This window comes from Lonchura striata, chromosome 2 (genome assembly GCF_050655825.1).
Source record: "Lonchura striata isolate lonStrDom1 chromosome 2, ASM5065582v1, whole genome shotgun sequence".
Lineage (NCBI taxonomy): Eukaryota > Metazoa > Chordata > Aves > Passeriformes > Estrildidae > Lonchura > Lonchura striata.
Window position 1 is genome coordinate 66767795 of NC_140704.1, and position 24492 is coordinate 66792286.

At 38.8% G+C, this 24492-nt stretch overlaps 1 protein-coding gene across 1 annotated transcript in view; it reads left to right on the plus strand.

Moving 5' to 3' along the window:
- The window catches only part of NUP153 (nucleoporin 153), a 39336-nt gene extending 14972 nt beyond the window's left edge, over positions 1-24364 (plus strand). Inside the window, exons 4-22 of the mRNA XM_021552945.4 lie at positions 90-229; positions 312-440; positions 2172-2288; positions 2408-2452; positions 2547-2600; positions 5262-5408; positions 6141-6193; positions 8710-8848; positions 10257-10394; positions 10766-10858; positions 11093-11183; positions 11474-11590; positions 13206-13820; positions 15257-15451; positions 15995-16837; positions 17412-17771; positions 19225-19497; positions 21524-21671; positions 22133-24364. Of these exons, the coding sequence (XP_021408620.3) occupies positions 90-229; positions 312-440; positions 2172-2288; positions 2408-2452; positions 2547-2600; positions 5262-5408; positions 6141-6193; positions 8710-8848; positions 10257-10394; positions 10766-10858; positions 11093-11183; positions 11474-11590; positions 13206-13820; positions 15257-15451; positions 15995-16837; positions 17412-17771; positions 19225-19497; positions 21524-21671; positions 22133-22217 (3782 nt within the window). The 3' untranslated portion in view covers positions 22218-24364. The remainder of the gene's footprint in view (positions 1-89; positions 230-311; positions 441-2171; positions 2289-2407; positions 2453-2546; positions 2601-5261; positions 5409-6140; positions 6194-8709; positions 8849-10256; positions 10395-10765; positions 10859-11092; positions 11184-11473; positions 11591-13205; positions 13821-15256; positions 15452-15994; positions 16838-17411; positions 17772-19224; positions 19498-21523; positions 21672-22132) is intronic.
- The last annotated feature ends 128 nt before the right edge of the window (positions 24365-24492 follow it).

Here is a 24492-nt window from a genome sequence, read left to right on the forward strand (position 1 = left end):
TTGTAGAGAACTGGAGTTTGTGTGATGTTTAATACTAAATTTCTCTATGTACACAAGGCATTTACATATGCCATTTGTCATTTTGGCAGATATCACAGTTTCAAAAAATACTTCAGCACCACTGCTTTGGTCCCCGGAGGCTGAAAGATCTCATGCCCTCTCACAGCATCCTGCATCTAGCTCTAAAAAACCTGCATTCAATTTGTCTGCTTTTGGATCTCCCTCTTCTGTAAGTACTGCACAGTATTCATTTTAGTCAAGTTGAATGTGTAGCCATTTTACTAACCACTTACCATAATACCTTTTTGTAGTCACTTGGAAACACTTCTGTCTTTAAGACAAGACAGCTTGGGGATTCTCCATTTTACCCAGGAAAGACCTCTTATGGTGGTGCAGCTGCAGCAGCGAGACAGACAAAAGTCCAGATTTCTGCTTACCAGGTATGAGAACAGTAGTGCAATGTGAGGGAAAACATAACTGAAATACATAAGGGGGAGCTCGGCCAAAAAAACTGTGAGCTGGGAACTTAACTTGAAAAACGTGCCAACAGTTCCTATCTTGCCCACTCAGCCTGCAATTTTTGTTTCAATTCTTGTGTAACATGTTATGTCGAAATGCTTGTCATAAAGCGTGAGAATTACAGCAGCATCTCTTGGTCAGTTTCTTGTATTAGAGGTTTTCTCTGTTATGTCTTCCAGAAATTTCCATTTTCTGCCATGATCTGCCTCTGACTGTATTATGGTGAAATAACATGTAAATAATTACAATGATGGCATAACTTTGAAAACTTCGTTAATAGCAGCAAAAGTTACCTCCCTGATACTTGCTTGTAGATCTTACGCAAGCACTCAAACTATGAACATATTGTGCATTTTTTAATACAGGAGTATACAAAAGGCAAATTTGCTCATCCTTTGCACTTCTGTTACCCAGAGGGAGACATGCAGTCCTACATGTATACATATCACAATATACAAAAAGATGCTCTCTATTTTACTGCTGTTCCGGTGGCTCTTGAGAAGAGCGGCTTGTCCCCAGGTGTCCCTCGTCATCTAAAATGAACAAGCAAATTAAAAATCCTGACTGCTCTCAATAGCTAGAGTTAAATCTAAAAGCAAGTCAGTAAAATCTGATTTGGTTCTAATTTGTTTAAATGAGAATGTCCTTTGTTAAAAAAAAATAAAAAGTCAAAAGGAACTTTAAGGAACTGAAAATAAGGTTGTTGGACCTATTTTGGCAGTCTGTTTCTACCATTGAACAAGGGGACTCAATTTCCTGATTCAGGGAAATCTTGAACCTTGTGGATTTTCCTAACTTGGTGTTGAATAAAACTTGAGAACATTTAAAATTTCTGTAACCTAGAAGTCCTCTTTGGTCAGCTATTTTTATTTTTTACAAAAATTCTGGATTATATTGAAGAGAGGAAGCAAATATTAGGCTCTTAAAGGAGAGACAAGCTTGTTTGTTGCTGCGTACAGCAAGTCTCACTTGCGTGCTCTGTGTGTTGTGTGATCTGCTTCCTGTCTTCACGGTAGTTGTGTGGGAAGCATGATGTGGTTACAATAAGAGGTGTAACATAGTTTTTTCTTTTAAAAAATGGTCACACTGAGTTTTTTTCAGTTATGTTCAGTCATGTGGTACAACATTGACTTTTTCAGTGTATTGTTTTAGATCTGTTACAGTTCAAATCAGATCTTAATCTTTCTAAAGAGAAAAAAGATCTGCAGTCTTGGGGGAAGGGAGGAAACAAGAGAAGTAGAACTAGGAATCCATGATGAATTAAGATGCTGTGCTTATGCTATCATGAAACTCTGATATCTATTTTGTTGCTGCAAGTAATTTCTGCAGCTCAAGCCTTTGCTTCATTTCTGTTTTCCTAATCACTGCTTCAGACACCCTACAAGCCTAACATCTTTGTTTTGTGACCTTTTACATTTAAGGATTTCTTTGTTGCTTTATCCCATATGCAAGATATGCAGGGCCCCATTTAAACTTCTGTAAAATCAGTGGAGTATGTTTTTCTTCTTCATGCTTTGAATGCTCAGTGAGTACATTTTTCTGTGTCATTTCGAGGATATTGGTTGTATCACCAGTGTAGCTGTGGGGCATTAAATACACACGTGTGTAACTCAGAATCCACCATCATGACATTGGCAATGCTAATTTTTCAGCCACCGATAAAAAGACAAGTGAAAGCTAAACAAGCAAATGTGCAATCCTATGGTGTGACAAGTTCCACAGCACGGCGCATCTTGCAGACATTGGAGAAGATGTCAAGCCCTTTGGCAGTAAGTTGTGCTCTTCCTAATGTTTTATTCCATGTGTTTGAAAAACATAGTGAATGTGCCAGTATGGGATGAAGATGTTACTTACCTGCTTTAACTTACTGTACCTGTTTTTTCAACAGGATGCTAAAAGGATTCCATCTTCTGTTTCTAGTCCGCTGTCTTCTGTAAGTCGATCAAAAACCCCCCATGTTTTTATTGGATGGAGCCCTCTTGTTGGGAAAAAAACATCCTCTAATTTTGGCCCTTTTTTCCTGTTAGCCTGTGGACAGGAGTGTGCTGAATGTGACTAATTTCCAATCCAGACAAAACCAGGTAAGAGCCAGTAAAATGTTAAGCTGTCATAGGTAACTTTCTCTGCTTTGCAGCTCTTAAATGTCACAAACCTCAATGATAGCATGCACATGAATTCACTGTGAGTTATAGCTGCCTTGGCTGTGTGTAAATTGCTAAAAATGTCTTTTCAATCCACACTAGATGAAGGATTGTGTTTGCTCAGGTGGAGAATTACTATCTTTTTTTGGTGGTGTGCTGATATATCAAGAACAATGTCTCTAGAACACACAAAGTGGTTTTATCTTGGCCTGCAACTTAGGGTTAAATTGCACGATAACATTCTTGTTTCAGGAAAGCTTTCTCTTGCAGAAATAACAAGAAATAGAAAAATATTGATTGATTGTTCAGATCTTGTGCAGATTTCATGTTTATTTTAAGCAAAAAATATATACTTCAATTTTTTATTACTACTCAAGGAAAGGAGAAAATTGGACAATTGTTAAAGTTTGTAACTTCTGTAAATTTGTGCTCCTACATTCCTATTTGTAAGTAGCACTGAATTGTTTCTGTGGTAAACCATTATTTCCTTGGTTTTGTTTATAAAATGTTGGAGTATTACATTTATTAAATAGTGAAATCACAAAAGGTCACTTTTAGCTCTGGCAGCCAAAGGAACAAAAATGGTTTTTCTTCAGTGCAAACTTTTAATCTGCTGTTGTAATGGGGAAGTGGACAGAATGTTTTTAAAAGTTTCTGCCTTGGTTAGAAGTATAATTAATTCTGCAGCCACTTAGGAGTTTAAAACATCTCAGATTTTCTGTACTGTCTTTGGCCATATGATGAATTACAAGAATGTTGAAATAGAGCATGTAAGTGTTTTACCATCTCTTAAATATTATCCCAGTCATTGAAAACAATGCTGATATGGAATCTGCATTAAAATGCAGAACCACACCTGTGATGAGGCATTTACATTTAAAAAGATCTACCAGATTTGCAGCATAGACCCTGACATTGGTTAGAAACTGAACGTTGCATACAGCTGTCACTGGGTAAAAATAGAGAAATTGTCTACTCATAATGCTAGAATTCATAAAATTTGGCAGGAAGAAAGGGTAGCCCTTGATGAAAAGAGAGGACAGGATTGTATGTGTCTAGAAGAGGGTTGTGTGTTTTCCTGGTGAAACAAACAAATGGTTTACAGGACACTTGGATACTCATGCAAAAGTTTTACAGGTTTTTTTTTTTTTTGTGGTATTTTTCTTCTTTTGAGGATCTACACCAGACAGAATAAACCTTAGTGTATTGAACATGTAACTGAGTTACTTTTTTCTTGTTGAACGTACCTGTTTCACTAGTTTGATACCCTTTTACAATAATGTCATCTGCCTGGCATGTAGAGATAAGGTGGCAGATGTAGTTTCCTGGATTTTTGTGTGGCTTTTGGTGCTGTCCCTTTTGGATCCTTCTGGGCAAGTTGTCCAGCTCTAGGATGAGCTGTTTGAACAGCAGGATGTAAAAGGTTGCAGTGAATTTGGCTGCATCTGGCTGGTGACCAGTCACCAGTGGTGTTCCTCAGGATCAGTTCTAGGGCCAGTGCTGTTCCAGATACCTGTCAGTGACCTGGAGGCACGAATTGAATGCCCCATTAGCAGGTTTGATGGTGTGAAACAGGGAGGTGCTGCTGACTCTCTTGAGGGACAAGAGTCCTTAAAGAGGGATCTAGGTAGATTGAAGCATTGGGTATTCATCAGTGGGATGAAATTTAACAAATCCAAATGCCAGATCCTCATCCTTGAGATCGTGGGACTGAGTGCACCCTCAGCAAGTTTGCAGGTGACACCAAACTGAGCAGTGCAGTTGACACATCTGAGGGATGCCATCCCGAAGGACCAGGACAAGCTCTAGAAGAAGTGGGCCCATGTGAAGGTCATGCAGTTCTACACCTGGGTTGGGGCACAACCATCTGTTGATACTGATTTAAATAGTAGGTGCATCCTAAGTCTCATGCTTCTTATCACCAAGGCTACAGATAATTTGATATATCATGGGGCCTTTTGGGGTCTTCCTTCTTTCTCTATTTAGTTAAGCCAGTTTTGCAGAATGTACAGTGCTTTCTGTTTAATAATTTGCCCTTGTCTGTAAAAAAGCTTTGACAGGAAAAGTCAGACCAGTACTTTTAAGAGCATCAAATTCAAATCTAAAACATTGGAACATGCATTAATGAGACTTCTTAAAAATATTTCACAATATATATTTTTAAAGGGTAACTTCAAAGGAAGAAAATGTAGAAAAAAAGAAACCCAGAACGTGGTTTAACTCTGCTTAACAGTTTCAGTATGAATTAATGGATCAAATCAGTAAAAAATAAAAGTCACATAGAGGGCAGAGGAGTGGAAAGGATGAGAGCATATTATTGTAACATGAGTTATTTTGCTTAGAGGAGTATAGTTTATTTTGTCTTTGAAGTAACTGCCGAAGTTTGCCACAGAAGTCAGTTAGACTTTGACTATTCCTGTAGCTTTTTTGATTTTATAACTGATTTTCTGCAAGCTAAGTATTTTCAACACTTAACCACATAGTTTTCACTGGGTGCTGAGACTGGTGGGAGGTTCTAGTTCTGTAACTTTTATCATCAGTCAGTGCTGTGCTAAGTTGGTTGGGTGCAAGGATAAATTGATTGCTGCTTCCCTTTCAAAGGTGGATTCACAACATCCTCCTGTCCAGAAACTTGTGACACCAAAGCCAATCTCCCTGACAGGGAGTCGGATCACATATTTTAAACCATCTCTGAAATCAGCTACTAATTCCAGAAAAATTCACCAAAGGGTAGATACGGACCATCAAGTAAGCAAATTTTCATGTCCTAATTTGCCTGCTTCTTGCAAAATTAGAATATGTTTAACCAGTCTACTAAGTTGCTCTTTTTCAAAGACCACCAATAGTATTCTTGAGGCAAGCATTAAGAAAAGACAGTGGGAACTGTTGTGAAAGAGATACTGAGAGGTTTTATGAATATAATTGTATCTTTGGCATACTAAGTGGCTGATGCTTGTTTTCAGAATGTGGTGGTATGCTTTTGGGCCAGGGTTTTCATAGTGACAGAATATTAAAATATGGAAACACAAATTTCCTTTACATATGCTGCTGTTCAGAAGCTGATGGAACGTGCTGATGTTGTGTATAAAATGTTTCAGGTGAACTGCGGGCTCCAAGTGAGATTTCTAGCAATTACCAATTCAGATCACTTTTTTAATTACCCCTTCTGATCACTTTGGTGTTGATGGAGTCCCTCATAAACTTTCCTTAAAACAATACTGGTATCTCTTTCAGAAAAAATGACCCATGGTTCCAGTATCATTCTGAATGTAAAAATGACCAGGTATTAAATATATGGGCTGGAGATCAAATGGAAAGTCAGGGTGGTTACGGAAAAAGCTTAAGCAGATGAGGTATATTTAGTGGTATAAATAAAATAACCAAAACAGCACAAAAATGTATGTTTGGTTGTCTTCACTTTGCGTTTTGTTTATAAATACATTCAGATAAATCTTGAAATAAATAAAATTTATTTTTCAGGACATGATGGAGGAGAGTTTTCCTGCAGAAAAGCCTGTAAAATCATCTGAAAGGTATGACAAATCTATTAATTTAAAAGACTTGAAAGAAGAAAGCTCCCCTTCTTTGCTAGTACAATCTGCATGCTTGCTTTCTTTTGGAAGAGCAGGAACAGTTCTCAGTAAAAGGGAATAGAAAAAGTGAAAAAATTGTATTATGAGAGTTTAAATACTTGTGCAACTTGGTGTTCATTGGGGGAGCAGCTGTTAGTCTCAGGTAATTAAATAATTACCTGGAGTCTGAAGGCTTTGTTGCGCAGCAATTTCTTTCTGAAAAATTCTTTATATGTGAAATATCTTACCGTTCAGGAGTATATTGAATCTTTAGGGTTTTTTTGTGTTGGTTTTTTTTGTTTGCTTGGTTGGTTTTTGTATTTTATTTATTTATTTAGTAGTTTATCTATACAAAAAGCTAGAGGAAGATTGTTTTCTAATGTTCCTTACATGACAAAGGCACTTGTCTGCTCTGTGAGTTTGCATGAAAAATGAAGCCCTATAGAGTTATCTGAAGACAAATGCCAGCTTGTCTCTGAAAAAAAAAAATCTGAGAGAGTTAATAATTGCGTTTCTTCTTGAGGAGATTGTCTTGCATTATGCTGCTTGCTTGGCATAGAATGACTTGAGATAATATTGATGACTCTCCCTTCTGGGGAACTAATCTTTGGATGAATTAAGGCACTATGTGCTCAGAATATATCCTTTTTCTTGAGGATTCAAGCCTTTCAAATAACAGTATTAGGGAATCTGCTAATGTTTTGGCTCTGTGTTCATCTTCCAAGGAATTCTTACATTGCCTTGGGCATTCTTTGGCTTGCAAAAACCCCAAAGCCAACCCTTTGTTTTTACAGTCTAATAGATTGACTTTACAGGAGCCATCTTTAGTCTTGGCAGAGGTGCTAACAGATGTTAGGCTTTAATTGTGGGTATTCAGGCTGTTCTAAATGTTCTTTGGTGCAATTCCTTTCTCCATGTAGAAGGGAGATCAGGAAACTGATACTGCTTTTCATTTGTTTCACAAATTTTACTGCTGTGTTTCTACTTTTGATTTAGGACTAGATGGTCCTTTTATTTTAACTCTTTTATAAAGCCAATCTCTATTTATTGTCATATTGTGGAGTAGGAATGCACACTAATAAGGGCCAGAGTCTCTTCATGCAACTAACCTGCAATACTCTGGTACATTTCTGTTCAGCCTAACAAAGGCTGTTTGGTTTTTATACCAGTGTCAGAATTGTAGATTGGACTAACTTGCTTGAAGACAGAACTGTTTTTGCTCCTTAGGGACTGACAGGTGTTAACAGAAGAGAGGAATATGGGCTACCATAGACATGCTATAATTGTCTGAATAAAGATTTATTTTGGCATGAGGTTTTATTTCATAATTCAAATTGATTGTCATTTTGGATTAGGGAAAAATTTGAGCATATGGCCTTAAGGATCTGGTTTCCTCTCAGTGGTTACAGTGCTGAGCAGATGTTTGCAACTATCTGAGAGGTTTAGACCAATTCTTTTCCTCAGTCCTCTAGACACTTGACCAGGTATCTTCCAGTGTCATCCAGTGTACTTTTGTAATGATTGACTGATTTGCTGTAGGATAAGCTTGATATTGTAATTTTTTTTCAGGGATACTTCATCATAATGCCCTGCTGCTTTTTATTGCTATTATTCCTTAGTTCACTTCTGTTTTGGGAAATGGCATGGGTTTGCTTTGGTTGGTTTTTGTTTGCGGGGGGGTGGGGGTGGGGATTTGTCTGTGTGTGTGGGGAACCATGCATTTGTTTGATTTGAGATTTTTGTTTTGGTTTTTTTCTTTCCCCTCCCCACTTGGATTAGGGAATCTTTTTGGTTTCAATCTATGCTTTTGTAATGAATAGAGAAATGCCTTTGTATGCCTTAGGAAAGGGATCTGTATTCATGTCTAAATAGACTTCTGGATTGTTGGCACACCCAAACACCTCTGCTGCTTCTGTTGATGGCCTCAGGAAAGCCAGAGCTGCTTATGAAGCTTCTGTCATATTTTCTTGCCACACAAGTTTCAGCCTCTCAATTCCATAAGAACTGTTGGCAGCATTTCCTGTGCGACACGCACGTGCCCGCCCCCTGCTTGTGTATTTTTAGTTATTCTTTTATGTCCCTTCAGAGATACATGCTCATTACAGAATCAGAGAACTGGCAGTCAAAATTTCCACCGTCTGGACTATTAAAAGCAAACATTAGAAAATAATCTAAATCAGTTCTTCTATTTCAGGTCTTCTGGCTTAATCATCATTCATTTATGGATGTTGTGCCTATTTTCTATGTATGTTGTTCTCACTGCTGCTCTTATTCATGTTTGCTGTTTAGAACACCAGCTATTTACCAGCATTTAGGAACTTGTGGGATAGTTTTTTCTGATTCTAATTAGTGTGTGACAGTTCCAGGATTAATAGTGGCTATAATCACTTGAAACAATTTTTTTATTCATTTTGGTGGGTTTTTTTTCTTTATTTTTAATCCGCTTCCTCAACCTATGTATTTTGATTTTGTGCCAGCAATTTGAGCTACCCCAAACTCGATACTCCTGCATCCAATGGTCTGTCTTTGGGAGGTAGGATGGAGAGTGCCTGTGGCAAGATGAGAAGGGAAAGGGAGCGATACTCTGCATCAAGACCTGCACAAAAACAGCAACTGGTAAGGGTCTCTCAGGTTAATTGATGTTACTGTGATTACTGAAATAAGTAGCTTCATTGCCTCATAGTAATTTACAGTAATGCCATTTCAGTTTTGTGGGTGTTTTGCTGTGGGTTTCAGAGCAGGCTCCAGTTTAGTTATCTATATAAGTGCCTCAACTTTGGTTTTATATTTTTAAACTCTTCCATTGTATTATCTTGAACATTCTTCATACTATAAAGTTTCTTATTAGTTGTTGAATTAATAAATTTGGCAGAGGCTTGTAGAGTTTTTAGGAAGGATTGAAATGTCAAGTATTAAAAAAAAACGGGTTTTTTATTTTGTTATTTTATATGTAAGTCATATAGAAAGGTATGGGTGAAGAACCTGAAGCAGAAGACAGTGTTTTGCATGTTTGCTAATGATCATTCACAATTTTTGGCACTTGCTCAAACTCATTGTGAAAGGTTTTTTTTTTTGTTTTGTTTTAATGGGAAAACTCCATTTAATGCAATGATAGTCATTATTATCCCAAGGATTATTTTCCTGTCTGAGTGTTACATAAGCTGTCTACTACTGGATCTTAAATCTAAAGAGGTTAACTTGGTCTTCTGGCTGATGAAAAACAAAGAAGTAGGAAATACTGGAGAATGTAACAGAAATGGTCTCAATATCAAGGTGTGATAGACTCTTCAGGTCAGATCTCTGAAATATGTAATCTGTGAGGTACATTAAATGTCTATAGTAGCAATGTGCTTATCTGCTTAGTCACTTCTGAGTAGACTACTGTCCAAATCCTGAAGAGATTGGCTATTCCCATTTAAACTCTCACCAATCTAATCTTGGCCATCAAAAGGTTTAAAAGACAAGGGTAAGCACAGAAGTTTTTAAGGTGCACTGATTTCTGAATTTTAAATTTACATCCTGATAGATGATACTGACTAGATTTACCAGAGTATGATCCTGTATGTCACTCATCAGGGTTTCATTTTTGACTTTCTGTGCTTTGGTTTGTTTTGGGGGTTTTGGTACTCAAAGGAACACACATCCTTCTTAAAATACTGTGTTTTTCCAAGTTCAAGTGACTTCAGAGACTTTGTCAGCTGTCCTACCTAATTTTGCAAGAGGAACACTTTCTTACTTGCCATGAAGTTGTGCTCTTAATTAAGGAAATAAGGGAATAATAGAATCCTAGAATGGTTATGTCCTTCTATATCTTTATTAACTAAAGGACAAAACAAAAAATAAATCTTACCTGCACCCCTCTCTCTTCTGCTCAGGTAACAATTTTGAGCTTACTTTCAGTACGCTTACTAGGCAGATGATAGATGTACTATCGCAAATCTAAAACTTTTCTAAAGACAGTGAAAGATTTTGCAGCTTCTTTAAAGAAAAAATTAAACTAACAAAAATTAAAATCTGTACCTAGGAGATGGAGCAAGAAGTGCTACCTGAAGTACCCCTGCCCATCAGTACTGCATCGCTGCCGACGTTCAGCTTCAGTTTCCCTACCAGTAGTGCTGTCTCCTCATCACCCAGCATTGTTTCAAAAGCAGTGATGAACAAGGTAAATCTTTGCTGTATATTGTGAATACTTTTTCAGGGTGAGTATACATCCTCCTTGCTGAATGTTAACTTTTTCTGTGGTGCTCATGAAACTAACCAACCTGAGTTTATAACCTGCAGGGTTTATTCAGATTGGGGGATGGGGAGGATGACATATTTTGATACGGCTTCTTCTATCTTATACACTCTTATACACTGACTTGCAAGCTTTCTCTTTTCTGACCACTCTTAGCTGTGGATCAAAAATACCAAACATCAGATTTCCCATCTTCACTACAGAATATCTGTTAGATAGTGAATTCAGGTAGCTGCTGTTGTTTCACTGGGATGTTTTTCTCTTAGATACAAACTTTAATTATTTTGGAAATACAGGTACAACCAGCGAGTAATGTTGGCAGTCCTACATTTGTATTTTCATCTCCAATTGTGAAATCTACTGAGGTGGAAGTGCTACCTCCCTTGTCTGTAAGTAAAATAAATCCCAACGTTTTCTCAAGGCTTTAGTAGAATACTGTGGAACAGTAAAGCAGAATTGGCCCTGGTAAGGGGGCAAACAAATATATAGATTTCTGGTTTGCGGCTTTTTACCTAGCACCCACCAAAAGTTTAAAGACTGGATTTCAGATTACTATTTGTGTGTGAAACTTAATTAAAATTCCTTAGAATCTAAAAAAAAACCTTTTTTTTTTTTTTTAATAGCAAATTAAGTTTACATTTAGTGTTCCTGTCGTAAAGTCATCAGAGCTTTCTGGATCCACTGATACACCAGTGACATCCATCCTTAGTCCAGGTAACAAAAATTTTAGCATTTCAAACATAGAGTGCTAATTCTCTTTTTTTTTTATATGTTAAATAGTTAATCTGTTATTCCTAAGCTTGTTATAAATTCCAGACAAAGTGTGTTTTCAGTGACAAGTATGCTTTTAATCAGATTATAACTATAAACTCTTGTAAATAAGTTTAAATTCTGAAGATTCTTATTTAAGAAGAACGAAACATGGAAATTCTTGTTTCTAGCAAACATTAATGTATTCTAAGTGGATTACTTTGTAAAAGGTGGGTTTTGTTTTATTTTTAAAGGTAGTGCCACTGTAAACAGCACCAGCAATAAGAAGGAAGAAGAAGAATATGATGGGTTCTGCAAACCTGCTAAGTTCTTAAAGCAAGGAAGTGTGTTGGACATTCTAAAAAGCCCCGGTGAGATAATGAACTCTTTTAAAAAATATTTTGCAGAGAATACTTGCATATAGCTGCATTGATTTTTAAAAAAACCCAGCACAACAGCAACCAAAAAAAAACCCCAGACAATTTGTCACAGTTAAGGCAGTGTAAGCAATAAATACAGACTTAAATGCTACATCTCTTATGCTTCATGCCCCCTTCTGTTATAAGGGCTTTCATTGCTGATGGGAAAAGTGCAGCTCCAAACCGGATGCATTGCTTCTCCTTTAGATGTTAATTTAAACTCAAGTATAAAAGGAATTAGTCAAAGAATCGTTGTTTTGTTTAAATAAATAAATTGTATGTAATTGGAAAGGAAATGTTTGTAAAATGCATTACAAACATTTCTCTTGCACCTTCACCATCTCCAGAAATAAAGAATGGTAAAGATAATTTAATTCCTAAAGGTGTTTCAGAAGTTGCATATCTTCTGACCTTAAATGTTGACAGTTACTGTGGGTTCAGATGTAAAGTTAAGTTGCAGTGGGCTGTCTCACTTCAAAAAAAATGGTTTTCAAGTCATTGTTGATTGTTTTCAACTTCTGAGTAAAAAGTGTATATGAGTAAAGTGTGTGTAGATGATGCTTTTTGTTTTAGGAAAAAGGACTTAATTGAACTTGATTTTTCCCATAAGCTTTGAAATACAGCAGGACTTCTTATTATGAAATCTGTGTACACTTTAAGGGCAGTGCCTATTTTTATATTGGAAAGAGCTAAGTGAGAGAAAATACACTGTGTGTTTTGTTTAGGGAAAGACCTGTGGGTGAAGTGGTATTAGTTTTCTTAATCAGTTTAACAAAATCAGGTTCTAAATCCACACTGTTCGAAGATTCCACTTCTAATATGAAAAAAACAATCCCTAAGCAACAATAATATAACAGTAAAAAGAGAAACTCTGTTTTAGTTTTACAGTTAAACTGTGCTGATATTTAAGATATATTGCTATAGCATTTTCATTAGTTTCCATATTGGTGTTCTCTGAAAAGTTTGCACCTTTAAATAAAGAGTTGGCCTCTGCCCAGTGCATTTTGAACAAAATTTATAGGAAAAAAGAAAGTGTGTGTTTGTCTTAATTTTTATTGCTTAATTATTACTCAGTATTTGTGGGGGAAAACTGTGTAGATTGCTGCTCCAAGTACCTACTGCTGTATAGCTACTAAGTAAATGTGAGTCATCTACTGTGGCAGAAATAGCTTTAGAAATTTGATTTGATTGGGCATGGTGTCTTAAAATGGAATTGGATTATTTCCAGTTGGTGACAGATCATCAGCTTTCAGTACTGTTTGTTTATACTTGTATCTACCAGTGTAGTGGCAGATACATCCGAGATTTGTATTTAAAACTTTCTTGGAAGTGAAGAGTTAAATCAAGCTTTAAATAAGTGTTCTCTTGTGTCCCAGCTCAGCATATGAAATTTCATCCCTTTAAATAAGATTTCCATGGACTTCCTCTTGCAGTTAGTTGGAATGTATAGTTGTAACCGTTGACACTAGGTTTAGATTTGTGCTGTCTACTATTAAAAATAACTTCCATGTAGCCACAGTACAGCTTCATCAGTCAGACCTCTCCTTTTTCTTTTTTTTTAAACTAGGCTTTATGTCTGGGAAATCACCCTCCTGTTCATCTGCACAGCCTGTTACGAGCACAGTGGTCTATACAAGGCCTGCAATAAGTAGTTTTTCTGCAGGTAAAGACGCCTCTAAACAAGCATCCTCGTTTTGGCAGTCTGACACACATGACCCGTGTCTGCAGAACAAAACCACAGATGGCAAATGTGTAACATGTGAAGCTGCTAAAGTGTCCACTGTTGAGGGTACGAAGCAAACGATCAGTGTGAGTCCATGTGTCTCCTCCAAGGCAACAGTCCCTACAGCAGGGACGCTGGGCTTTGAAGACAAATTTAAACCAGCACCCAACACATGGGATTGTGATACCTGTCTGGTCCAGAACAAACCTGAAGCTACGAAGTGTATAGCATGTGAGACACCAAAGCCTGGAACTGGAGTGATGCCTGCTCTCACAATGCCAATGGTCACGGACAACTCGGTGACAGTGACATCCACCTCCAGCAGCACTGGCACAGCAGTCACTCTGGGGTTTGGAGACAAATTTAAACAGCCAAAAGGCTCTTGGAACTGTTCAGTGTGCCTTCTACAAAATAAGGCAGAAGACAGCAAATGTGTAGCTTGTCAGTCTGAGAAACCAGGTTTGTTCTCTGTTGTTTCAGTCTCGGTCTATGTGCATTTTTTAGAGAATAAAATATGCTGCCTATAAAAAATATTTTGAGCAGCATGCTGTATGCCAAATAGGATGGACTAGTGGCTCTCTGCAGGAATGGTTGCAAGCACTTCAGAGGTCTCAGCCCAGATTCCAGCCTGTCACATGAGTTGAACTGATTGTGAAATGTGTTAGTGCAGAGCTGAACTGAAGCAAATATACCCTGCTTTACAGATAGTGAGGAAAGATGACTAAAATGGATGCCTTGATTAACTTAAAACCAATTTACTCATTTTCGTTGGGGGGAAATTACCTCCTTGCAAGGAGCTAAAAACTACTGGATTTGTTTGGGTTTTGTTTTCCTCTTTCAAATTACAGGTAGAAGGAGTATTTGGACAACACGGCTTAAAATGTCTTCAGTTAGCATTTGTGTGGAATTGAGCAGAGGTGTGAAGCCAGATTCCAAGTCAGTGTAGTCTTTAGCTAGTTGTCTTGTGCTAAAACAGAACCGTATGTTCAGAATTTCAAAGTTACATTATGTTTGTCAAGGGGACGAGTGAAGCAAGTAAAATGGGAGAACATGAATTTGCTGGATGTGCTATGGAAAAGAAGACCCATTACTGTCTAGGAAACGTTACTGCTTTGAATTTGAGAAATTATCTTGTGTCTTTCTCTTGAATGCCACCCTCAGTGGTTCATTGTAGATGAAGACTACAGTTATGTGATGCTTTTGTGCCTTTGGGATGTCTGCTTCACTCTTGACGCTTGTGGAGCAGAAGTTTGCTCTTGGGGTGCAGCATCAAGGGCCATTTTTTCCTTTACAGGGGAGAAATGTCAGAGAGCAAATGTTGGATTTCACACCTCAGCAGCAGTAGGTTTTTGCTGCTGTTGAAGGCAGTGTAGCTAGTGTGGTGAACACAAGAGTTGTGGGTTTGGAAGCTTTCAGCTCCTTTTTTTCTTTGGTTACTATATAGTTTGAATATATCCTGTCCTTGTGACTTGCTGATGAATCGTTCTAGTAAATTCTCACCCTTGCATCACTTGACAATGATCATTAACTTGAGTGATGCTAACTTTGACTACCAGTAGCTCGTGTCATGTCACCAGGAATTCTTTTGGTAGTTCTAGTTCAATACAGCACCTCTAATTTACATCTGAAATCGGCTGTGTTGCTGTGTTTTATGAACTGCAGTTCCTGTTTAAATGTCACTGGTTCAATTTGTTCTTGAATTCATATATAGATTATAAAGAAGCCAGGTGTTTCAATTGTTTACATTCTCAGACTGTGTTTGACTCAAGCTACTCAACTTGTAGCTTGTTGTTTTTTTACTGTTACACTTGTGTGCTTTGCAATTTAGCGAGCATTTCTTAAAAGCTTCATGTATGATTTTAGCAGGATGATTAACTGTCTTGTTTCTTTCTCAGGGAGTTCAGTGCCTGTGACCAGTAGCAGTGTTTCTGCATTTTCTGCTTCTTCTGGAGGTTTTCTGGATTTAGACAAATTCAAGATGCCTGAAGGAAGTTGGGAATGTGAGGTCTGCTTAGTCCAAAACAAAGCAGAAGCCACAAAATGCATAGCCTGTGAAAATATGAAGCCAGGCACCAAAGCAGAGCTCAAAGGTAATACTTACTAAGAAGAACAAGGATGTGTATTCTACAACATTTTTCCTTTTTTTTTTTTTTTTTTTTTTTTTTTTTTTTTTTTTTAAAGTACAGTGATTTTTTCCTTTGAGTGTGGCAAAACTGTCCATTTGTTGTTTAGGAGTTTTGCTTAAATAAGATTGTGTATGTATGTTTCCACATCCATTCTCCAGAAAAGGATTGGTTTTTTCAGAGAAAAAGCTTGTGTCAGTGACATAGTAGTTTGTTTCAAGCCCTTATGTGTGTTGTTCATTTGGTGTTTAGACTAAAACCACTGTCTTTCAGAGAGCTCAGCAGTGTGCCTTTCCAAGGCAGGTGCTGCACAGAAGAGCACCATTGGGAAAAGATACGTGTAGAGAGGAAGTGTGGAGTTTCCTTACTTGTCTGTGTGTGTGAGGGGGTGTTTTGTTGAACAGTTTTAACTCTGGGAAAAGCTCAAGGCTAGAATCCCAGCCATGTAGCTAAAGCCTGCATGTATTGCATCATGTATTGCAAACCTGACATTGTTGCTTATTTCTGCAGGTTTTGGTACTGCTACTGTGTCTACAAATGCTGCAATGCCATCATTTACATTTGGTGTCCCGTCATCATCCTCTGAATCTTCGCAAACATTAGGTAGCACAGGAGATGTTAAATTTGGAGAACAAAGTAGCTTTAAGTTCGGCATCGCATCCGAGTCTGCATCATCTAACACTGTGACTGGAGGGTTTAAGTTTCCTACTGGTTCAGGGAACTTCAAATTTGGAGTTTCTTCCTCAGACTCTAAATCAGAAGATAGCAAAAAAGAAAGTAAAAGTAACAGTTTTACCTTCGGACTTCCATCTACAAGCAGTCAGGCTCCTTCAACATTTCAGTTTGGAACGACGAGTCTGGGACAGCAGGAAAAGAAAGAGGAACCAGTTTTGGGAGGATTTGGTTTTGCTACAAGTTCTATTTCTTCCATAGCTACTAATGAGAATAAAACTGGAATCGGTGGCTTCACTTTTGGAACTGTGGCAGAAAAGGATGCAGCATCACCTGCTTTGCCATTTAAGAAGTCAGATGAGAAAAAGGATGAAACTGTTTCAACAAAGGGAGGTTTCTCTTTTGGTAGTGTGGAGTCTGCACCTGCCTCACAGTTTGTTTTGGGAAGGGCAGAAGAGAAGCAGGACCCTGTCACTTCTGCTGGTCCTTTAGCATTTGGAAAGAAAGCTGACAGTGAAGAGATAAAGGCACAGCCTATCTTTTCATCTGGGACAGCTGAGCATACCAAAGAGGAGAGCACAGCAAAACCTGTATTCAATTTTAGTTTTGGTAAACCATCAGAAAAGGAAAGTGAGCAGGCAAAGGCACCTTTTGCCTTTGGAGCACCAACCAGTACCTGCGGTAAACAGAACATCTTTTGCCTTCACTTCTCTGCTCGTGTCTGTCAAATAATACCTCTGAGGCTGTACTAGACAGCATCTACAGGATTTATACACTACCTGCAGCCTATCTTTAGTTCTAGTGGTTGATGTATAGGCAATACGTGGCAATTTTTTTGTAGATTTCAGTGAGTTTTAATACTATGTTTAGACCAAAAAAAAATTGCCACACCTTAAAGAACCTGTATTACTGCTTGTGTAAGCACAGAAGTTGTACTGTCTCAATAGTAGCATCTCAGTTGGTGATAAAATCTCTAATATGGTACAGTATAGAGGCCTCATACTAGTGTTGTTTTTTATAGTGAAAGGGACGAAGAGAAGGAATATCTTCTTTCCATCTACTTGCAGCTGTGCTGCAGTTTCTCTGCTGCTATAAAGGTGCAAAAATCACTTCATAGATATTGCACAGTTTTGCAATTGTTGAAAGTTTGCAGTGGAGGATTAGACGTTTTTCAGTGCTGGTTGCTGTGTGAAAAGTTCTTGGTTGTTAAACTCCATTTATCTGATTTAGCAGTAACTGTGTTTCTTCCTTTCAGATCAAGGAGCATCCTTCAGCTTCTTGAGCTCTAGTTCCTCCAACACAGTGGTACCCACCACTTCAGCCAACAGCAGCAGTGTGTTTGGCAGCAGCCTCTCTTCCTCAAACCCTCAGCCAGTTCCCACTCCCTTTGTGTTTGGACAACCCAGCAACACTGTGACCAGCTCTGTTTTTGGCAATCCTGCAGAATCTGCAACATCTCAGTCATTTGGCTTCTCTCAAGAGAACAAACCAGCAACCACATCTTCTAGCACTGGCTCGACTCTTACTCCATTTCTCTTTCGTTCAGGAGAGAGCAGTACCAATGCAGCAAATTCAGGATTTACTTTTGGAGCCACAACTACATCAAATTCAACAGGTATGTTTTAAATAGCCACTCTTCTCATTTTCTTATTTTTGCCATTAGTAGTGGACTAATGCCAAAATTGTACAAGAATTGTACAAGAGCTTTTCACCTTGAGAATGATAATTTCTTTCTTCAGTCACTGTTAGTCCAGTGTTTACAGTTAGAAGGAATTACAACTTTCCTGCTTTTGCGCTCCTATACCTAAAACTCTAAATTCTGAAAATAATGTCAAACTTTGCCAAGTCCTTCCCTCACAAGTATCTATAAATGGAGTACCTCAATATGCAATTAGTGCTGCGTAAGGGATGGTTTCTACTAAGGAGCATAGCCAATGCATGTTGATTTTCTAGGAAATTAGAGAAGACAGCAGTAAGAAATACAGAGTTTCTTCATGTTTTGTTTGTTACTCCCTGAATTGCATGAACAAATGCATGATTCAAGACTAAATACACCAAATTATCTGTATTCCTATGAGCCATGCAGGATGCTGGAAATAAGATTGAATCTGTAAGGGACTTAGTCTAGTTTGATCCTGGTGGCTTAACTTTGTCAATCACAAAAGTGTAATTTGCACACTTTTTTTTTTTGATCAGAAACAGAAAGCAGTCCTAAATTACAACAACCAACAGATTAGTTTGAACTGCTTACAAATCACTAACTTTTGGTGTAACTGTTTTAGTAAGTGACACCATATTTCACACATGTTCACAAATTCAGAAACCTAAGTTTGACCATGTATCTCATCTTGGAACAAAAGTCAGCCATTCCAAGTTATGGAGCAATTAGAGGGTATTTTCTGTTGCATGAGCATTAGTAATGCTGTTTAAAGTGCTCCTTTGGCGTAGCAGATCTGCCGTGTACTTTCAGAGTCACTGTTCAGGTGCGTTTCATTATTTCTGCTGGCCATGCAGCTCAACCATTGGGCTGGTTCTTTGTTGTTGATAGGTAGAGAATTACTCTGCTAAACCAAGATTTTGAGATTACTGCAAGGTTGATTTGGCCTCCAGAAGTTGATAATGGTAAACACTTAAATGGAGAGGGGTGGAGTTGCTGAAAAGAAAAGATACATGTTCTCCTAGTCCTAATAAATCAGGAGCTTTATTTTGCATGTCTGAAAAATCCAGTTTGAATTAATATTCCATGCGTGTGGTGGAAACAGCTTTTAGTAAACGCAGATTAAAGCACACTGTTTGTAGGAATCGATCTTGACAACATGAAGAGGCAACCAGTGTGTTTGAGATTTAATTTTGTCTGACTCTCTCTCATAAACACAGTGTTTCTCATGTTGCTTAACAGAAAAGATGCAATTCCTGTTGTGGCTGAGGTAGTGTCTATTTTATATACTCACACAGTTAGTTTGAAATTAAGATGAGTATTCAGCTACCAGTCCTGAGGCTTTTTCTGGATTCATTCTTGAGGGTGGGAGGGAAGGGGCCCATACTGACATCCCTCTTTGTCCCCCAAGGGTCATCGTCTTCATTTCTGTTTGGCTCTGGGCCCCCAGCGCCTGCTGCTGGCTCAGCCTTTGGCACCAGTCAGTTACCAGCATTTGGCCCAAGCCCAGGCTCCGGCCAGCAAAGCGCTCCAAGTTTTGGATCGCTGTCGACAACGTTGTTTTCTGCTGGCTCCCACCCTGCTCCTTCTGCATTCGGCTCGGTGACAAGCAGCACTCAGCCCTCTGTGTTTGGACAGCAGGCAGCCCATCAGCCAGCTTTTGGCTCTGGTACCCCCAGTGCTGGTGAGTGCCGACCATCCTCTTCCATTTAAAGATGTATATTTTACTTTGTTTTTCATGAAGTGCGCCATGAATTATATTGAGAAAGACAACTTCAGCCTTGTGCGTGTATTTAAATACAGAAATTGCCCTCCATAAAAATAATAGGTATAGGGTTGTCATTATGTCCCAGGCCTGACTGTGACTACACAATGTGCCACAGGTATCCAGCTTCACAGTAAGCCTTCTCCACAAGAGAGTTAGCAGACATGGAGGTTGCAATTCTACAATTAAATTTTGAGCTTTATTTTTTCTTTAGAAACCTAATGATTGAAAGGAACTGGTGAAAGTCATGAAGTAATCACTGGTAAGATTGTGTAAAACAAAAGAGTTGACAAAGTGCAAAATTTTTACTTTTTTATTTGAAAATTGAATCAGTCATTTTAGTGTATAAAATACAGTCAGAATTGTTTGGTGGTTTTTTTAAGCATTTATGGGATAAGACTGTATTAAGATAAAGATCTTAATACTAATTTTATACTAATGAAGTATAAAATGCCATGGGAAAGGGGCAGAGAATGAACCTTGTAACTTAAGAAAGTAATAAATAAAAAACAAAAACAGTGCCAGAATGTCTATTTGATATCACATCAAATCCTGAAAGGGAGAAGCCTCCTTTTTCCTCTCAGAAGTTTTATAAAACAGCCTCCATTAAAAGTAGCAGACATTTTTGTATTAATCAGTAGATTAGTACAAGCAGATTAGTGTACAACACATAATTCAGTTGATCTTTCATTAATGAGACAGCCTTTTAAAGGTAAAGTTCTCTCTGGATTTTCTGTATTATTTAATAGTTTACTCTGATGATTTAAGTGTTTGGGGTTTTTTCAGACAAAGTACTGCTGGCACATTAAAGGAAAGGAAGTCCCCAGATCCATTGCATGAACACAGGACAGTTTACCTGAATATAAATTTACAGTTTAAGACTTGATTAATAAACTTCAGTATGCACAGGTATAAATTCCATGGTGGCACGGAAGCTAGCAAACAACTAATTATCAGTGTGCCAGCAGTATTACTTTAAAAATTCATCAATGTATGTGAATGCATGGATGGCAGAGTCCAGTGGGATGAAGTTTAATAAGTCCAAGTGCCAAGCCCTGTATTTTGGCCACAATAACCCCCTGTGGCTGGGGACAGTGTGACTGGACAGTGCCCAGGCAGAAAGGGACCTGGGGGCGCTGGTCGACAGCCAGCTGAATGTGAGCCAGCAATGTGCCATGGTGGCCAAGAAGAACAGTGGCATCCTGGCCTGTGTCAGGAATGGTGTGGCCAGCAGAGCAGGGAGGTCATTCTTCCCCTGCCTGGCACTGGTGAGGCCACACCTTGAGTGCTGTGTCCAGTTCTGGCCCCTCAGTTTGGGAAGGACGTTGAGATGCTTGAGCGTGTCCAGAGGAGGCAACGAGGCTGGTGAGGGGCTTGGAGCACAAACCCTGTGGGGAACGACTGAGGGAACTGGGGGTGTTTAGCCTGGAGAAAAGGAGACTCAGAGGTCTCAGACCTTCTCACTCTCTACAACTCCCTGAAAGGCGGCTGTAGTCAGGTGGGGTTGGTCTCTTTCTCCAGGCAGCAATGAGACAGAACGAGAGGTCACAGTCTCAGTCTGCATCAGGGGAAATATAGGTTGGATATTAGGAAGAAGTTTTTTATGGAAAGAGTGATAAAGTACTGGAATGGCCTGCCCAGGGAGGCGGTGGAGTCACCATCCCGGGATGTGGCACTGGGTGCCATGGTTTAGTTGAGGTGTTAGGGCATGAGTTGGACTTGGTCTTGAAAGTCTACATGGTCTGTGAGTTCAATAAACCGTTCCTGTAGTAATCTGACATTTCTGATGCACACCCTCCCCCTCCCCCCCCCCAACTTTATAATCTTGAGCAACCTGTAAAGAGAATAATCTTTAAAGATAATGGGGAAGAACATGAGGATTTTGCTGGAGAGGATGAACTTAAATTTCAGCTTTCTTCTTTCTGCTTCCACTCCATCTTCCCAGGTTCTGTATTCCAGTTTGGAAGCAATACTACTAATTTCAGCTTTCCAAATAACCCAGGAGTATTCACTTTTGGTGCAAATCCTCCTGCATCAGCCGCTCCTGGCACTTCGGGATTTTCGTTCAACCAGCCTCCAACATTTACAGTGGGGTAAGAGACCATATCAGAATTTCCCTTGAGCTTCGGGTAATATCAGTGGACAGTGTTCAGCCTCTACTGCTGTTAAATCATGAGGTGATCAGATGAACCTTGGAGTTTGAAACTAAATTTGGCATCCTTCCTTTTATTAGCCTCGCTGGCTAACTAAGCACCACTATCTGTAAAGGAGCCTAGCTGTCAGGAATGTCACACATCAACACATGTGAGATTGTCTTATTCTTGAAAGGTAGAACCTGTATCCAGCCATTATGCTGCTGCTTACCTTCTGAATAAGAGAGATTTAATTGGTTTCTGGAACTCTCTTCCTCCTGTTCGTCATTTGCTGCTTGTTGCCAGCTGGTAACTAGTGAGACAAGACTATGAAACAGTTGTTCTGGAATATCTACTCAGTGCTGCTACTGAATTTTCAGCTACACTGTCCTAAACTCTGAACTACTAATTTCTTTTAATAGGACTAATGGGAAAAATGTTTTCTCTGCCTCTGGATCTTCAGTTCCTGGTCGGAAGATAAAGACTGCAATTAGACGTAGAAAGTAAACGCCCGATCGGTAAAGCATCAAAAACATTGGAAGCAGCTACTATCCTGAATTGTTCAGCTATTATCCTGAAATGTTCAGCTACTACCCTGAATCGTTCAGTTACTGGGATTGTACCTCATACTGGCTTGTCGGAAGTCAGATCTGCCTAAAGGAATATAAAACTTAGCTTTCCTGTCCTTCCCTCCCCTCTACCCGTTACATTTTTTTGGTAGCAAGTAAAGTTGGCAACAAGGCTGTTTCTCAAGCAAAAGTCTCAAGTTACTTCTTCCACTGACTCAGCATGGTCTGGCTGTAGCCCCGAGTAGAGCCTGCACAGTGAATGGCTTGTCGATACCTCTTCATCCGCACCACTACGTGCGCTCATCCGCGTTTACTGACGCCTCGAAATTGTAATTATATCAGCGAGGGATGCTGTATAGAGTAGAGAATGTTGATAACGAATGATTTCTATGCTGAGTTTGTGCTGGTGTATGTGTGAAGTGAGTGAGTTTGGGTGTATTGTGCACTAAAATTTTCTGATAGGGGAAGACTGATTAAAGGATGATCCATGCTAAGGACTTGTTAGATCTGTAGTTCTTCATTTAATAATTATATGCTATTTCTATATTTTCATTCTTACAGCCCTTTATCACCTGTCTCGCCTTGTTATTTTATTACGAAATGTGTAAATACGGTTTTGTTTCTCTATGTACTTTTTTGGCATAACAAATCTGTGAAATTGAAATTTTAATTTTGTGTGTTACAGCCATTTTTGTTTAGTATTGTCTCAGATTTTATGTAAATCCCATTATTCAAAGTTGCCTAAATCCATTTAGAAAATCTTTAAAATTGGGAATTCTTAAAGTAAGTTTATTGGCTTTTCTGATCCATTTTTGTTTGGACCAAAAACCAGTATTGTACAAAGTATTAAGTATATATTTTTATATTTACTGAAATGGACTGTGGTGACTTTGGATAATAAGGAAAAGTTTAATATTAAAGCCATGTTTATTACAGTATAATTAACATGTTAAACCATGGGATAAATGCCATCAATAAAAACTGCGAAATATTACCTGGCAATTTTAACTCTGTAAAGGCATCCCCAACTGTAACTGTATGAGGTCGTTCCCTGAGCCTCAGCAATGTCTCATGCTTTCTTCAACCTGTGCTTTTTTGCATAGATTTTAGAGGATCTTAAATTTAGAAGTCTCCTCTTAGGAAAGAAGAGTTTTATTGTAGGCTGAAGTTTGGAGCAGTTTTATCAATGTGTCAGCTGGCTGCAGTTAATTTTTTGTAGTGCTATTAAAGAAACCCAACCTAATGTTTTCAAACATTCACCACTTTTCTAACTGAAGACTGGAAATGAGTAATGGGGGGGAGGCACTTCTGTAGCAGTTACGGGAACTTCTTGGAGAACAGACCCTATTCTAGTAAAATCAGAGGAAATGCTTGTTCATGTGGGGGCCCACAGCTGGATTTGTACCAAGTCACAGCAGTCTGTCTCTGACTCAGACATGAATTCTTCCCTCAGCTAGAAGGGCAGAGACCTGCATCGCCGTCAGATGGTGTAAATGTCTTTCAGAGGCGCTGCTGGGCCTTGGCTGACACTTCAGATCCCAGTACTGCTCCCCGCTCCTGCAGGTGCTGCTGGTATGAGGTGAGATGCCTTCCAGGCATAAACTGGACATAACAAGAGGGCAAAGGCCAACTGCTCTTTTCAGGTGTAGGGCCCCAGTCACTGTTCCTAGAAACGGAAAATGCTCAGCAACTTGACTTTCAAACTACATACACACACTCTCACTGCTATTCAGGCAGTCAGACCATGCCACTGCAGCCATGAAAGGATTATTTGCAATTATGCATTTCCAGCTGTCTACATGTGAAAAATGCCACAGCTTTCCACCTTCTCCCCCTTAGCCCTGAAGCACCTGCCAAGTACTTGTCCTTCAAGCAGAAACAAGCCACATGTGGGATGCAGCTTGCATAAGAGACAAACTAAAAGCGGGCCAACAGCACAATGTATACATATTTCCATGGACAGGCTCTGTGTTCTTGCATTGTAATTGTTTTCTTTACCTGCTGTGGTAAGGGTGGTATTTTTCTATAGGGTAAGAGATACCTTCCCTTATACCTGAATTGTTAGTAATAAAGTTTTAGCCAACAGTGTTGCTTTTCCCTTCCTCCCTCATCCTCCCCCTTTTGAATCCTAGTTTTTAGGTCACTGCTACAGTAAAGAGAATAAAAGTTCTTGTTGCGAATAGGCAAAATTTACCCTAGAATGGACTTTTAAG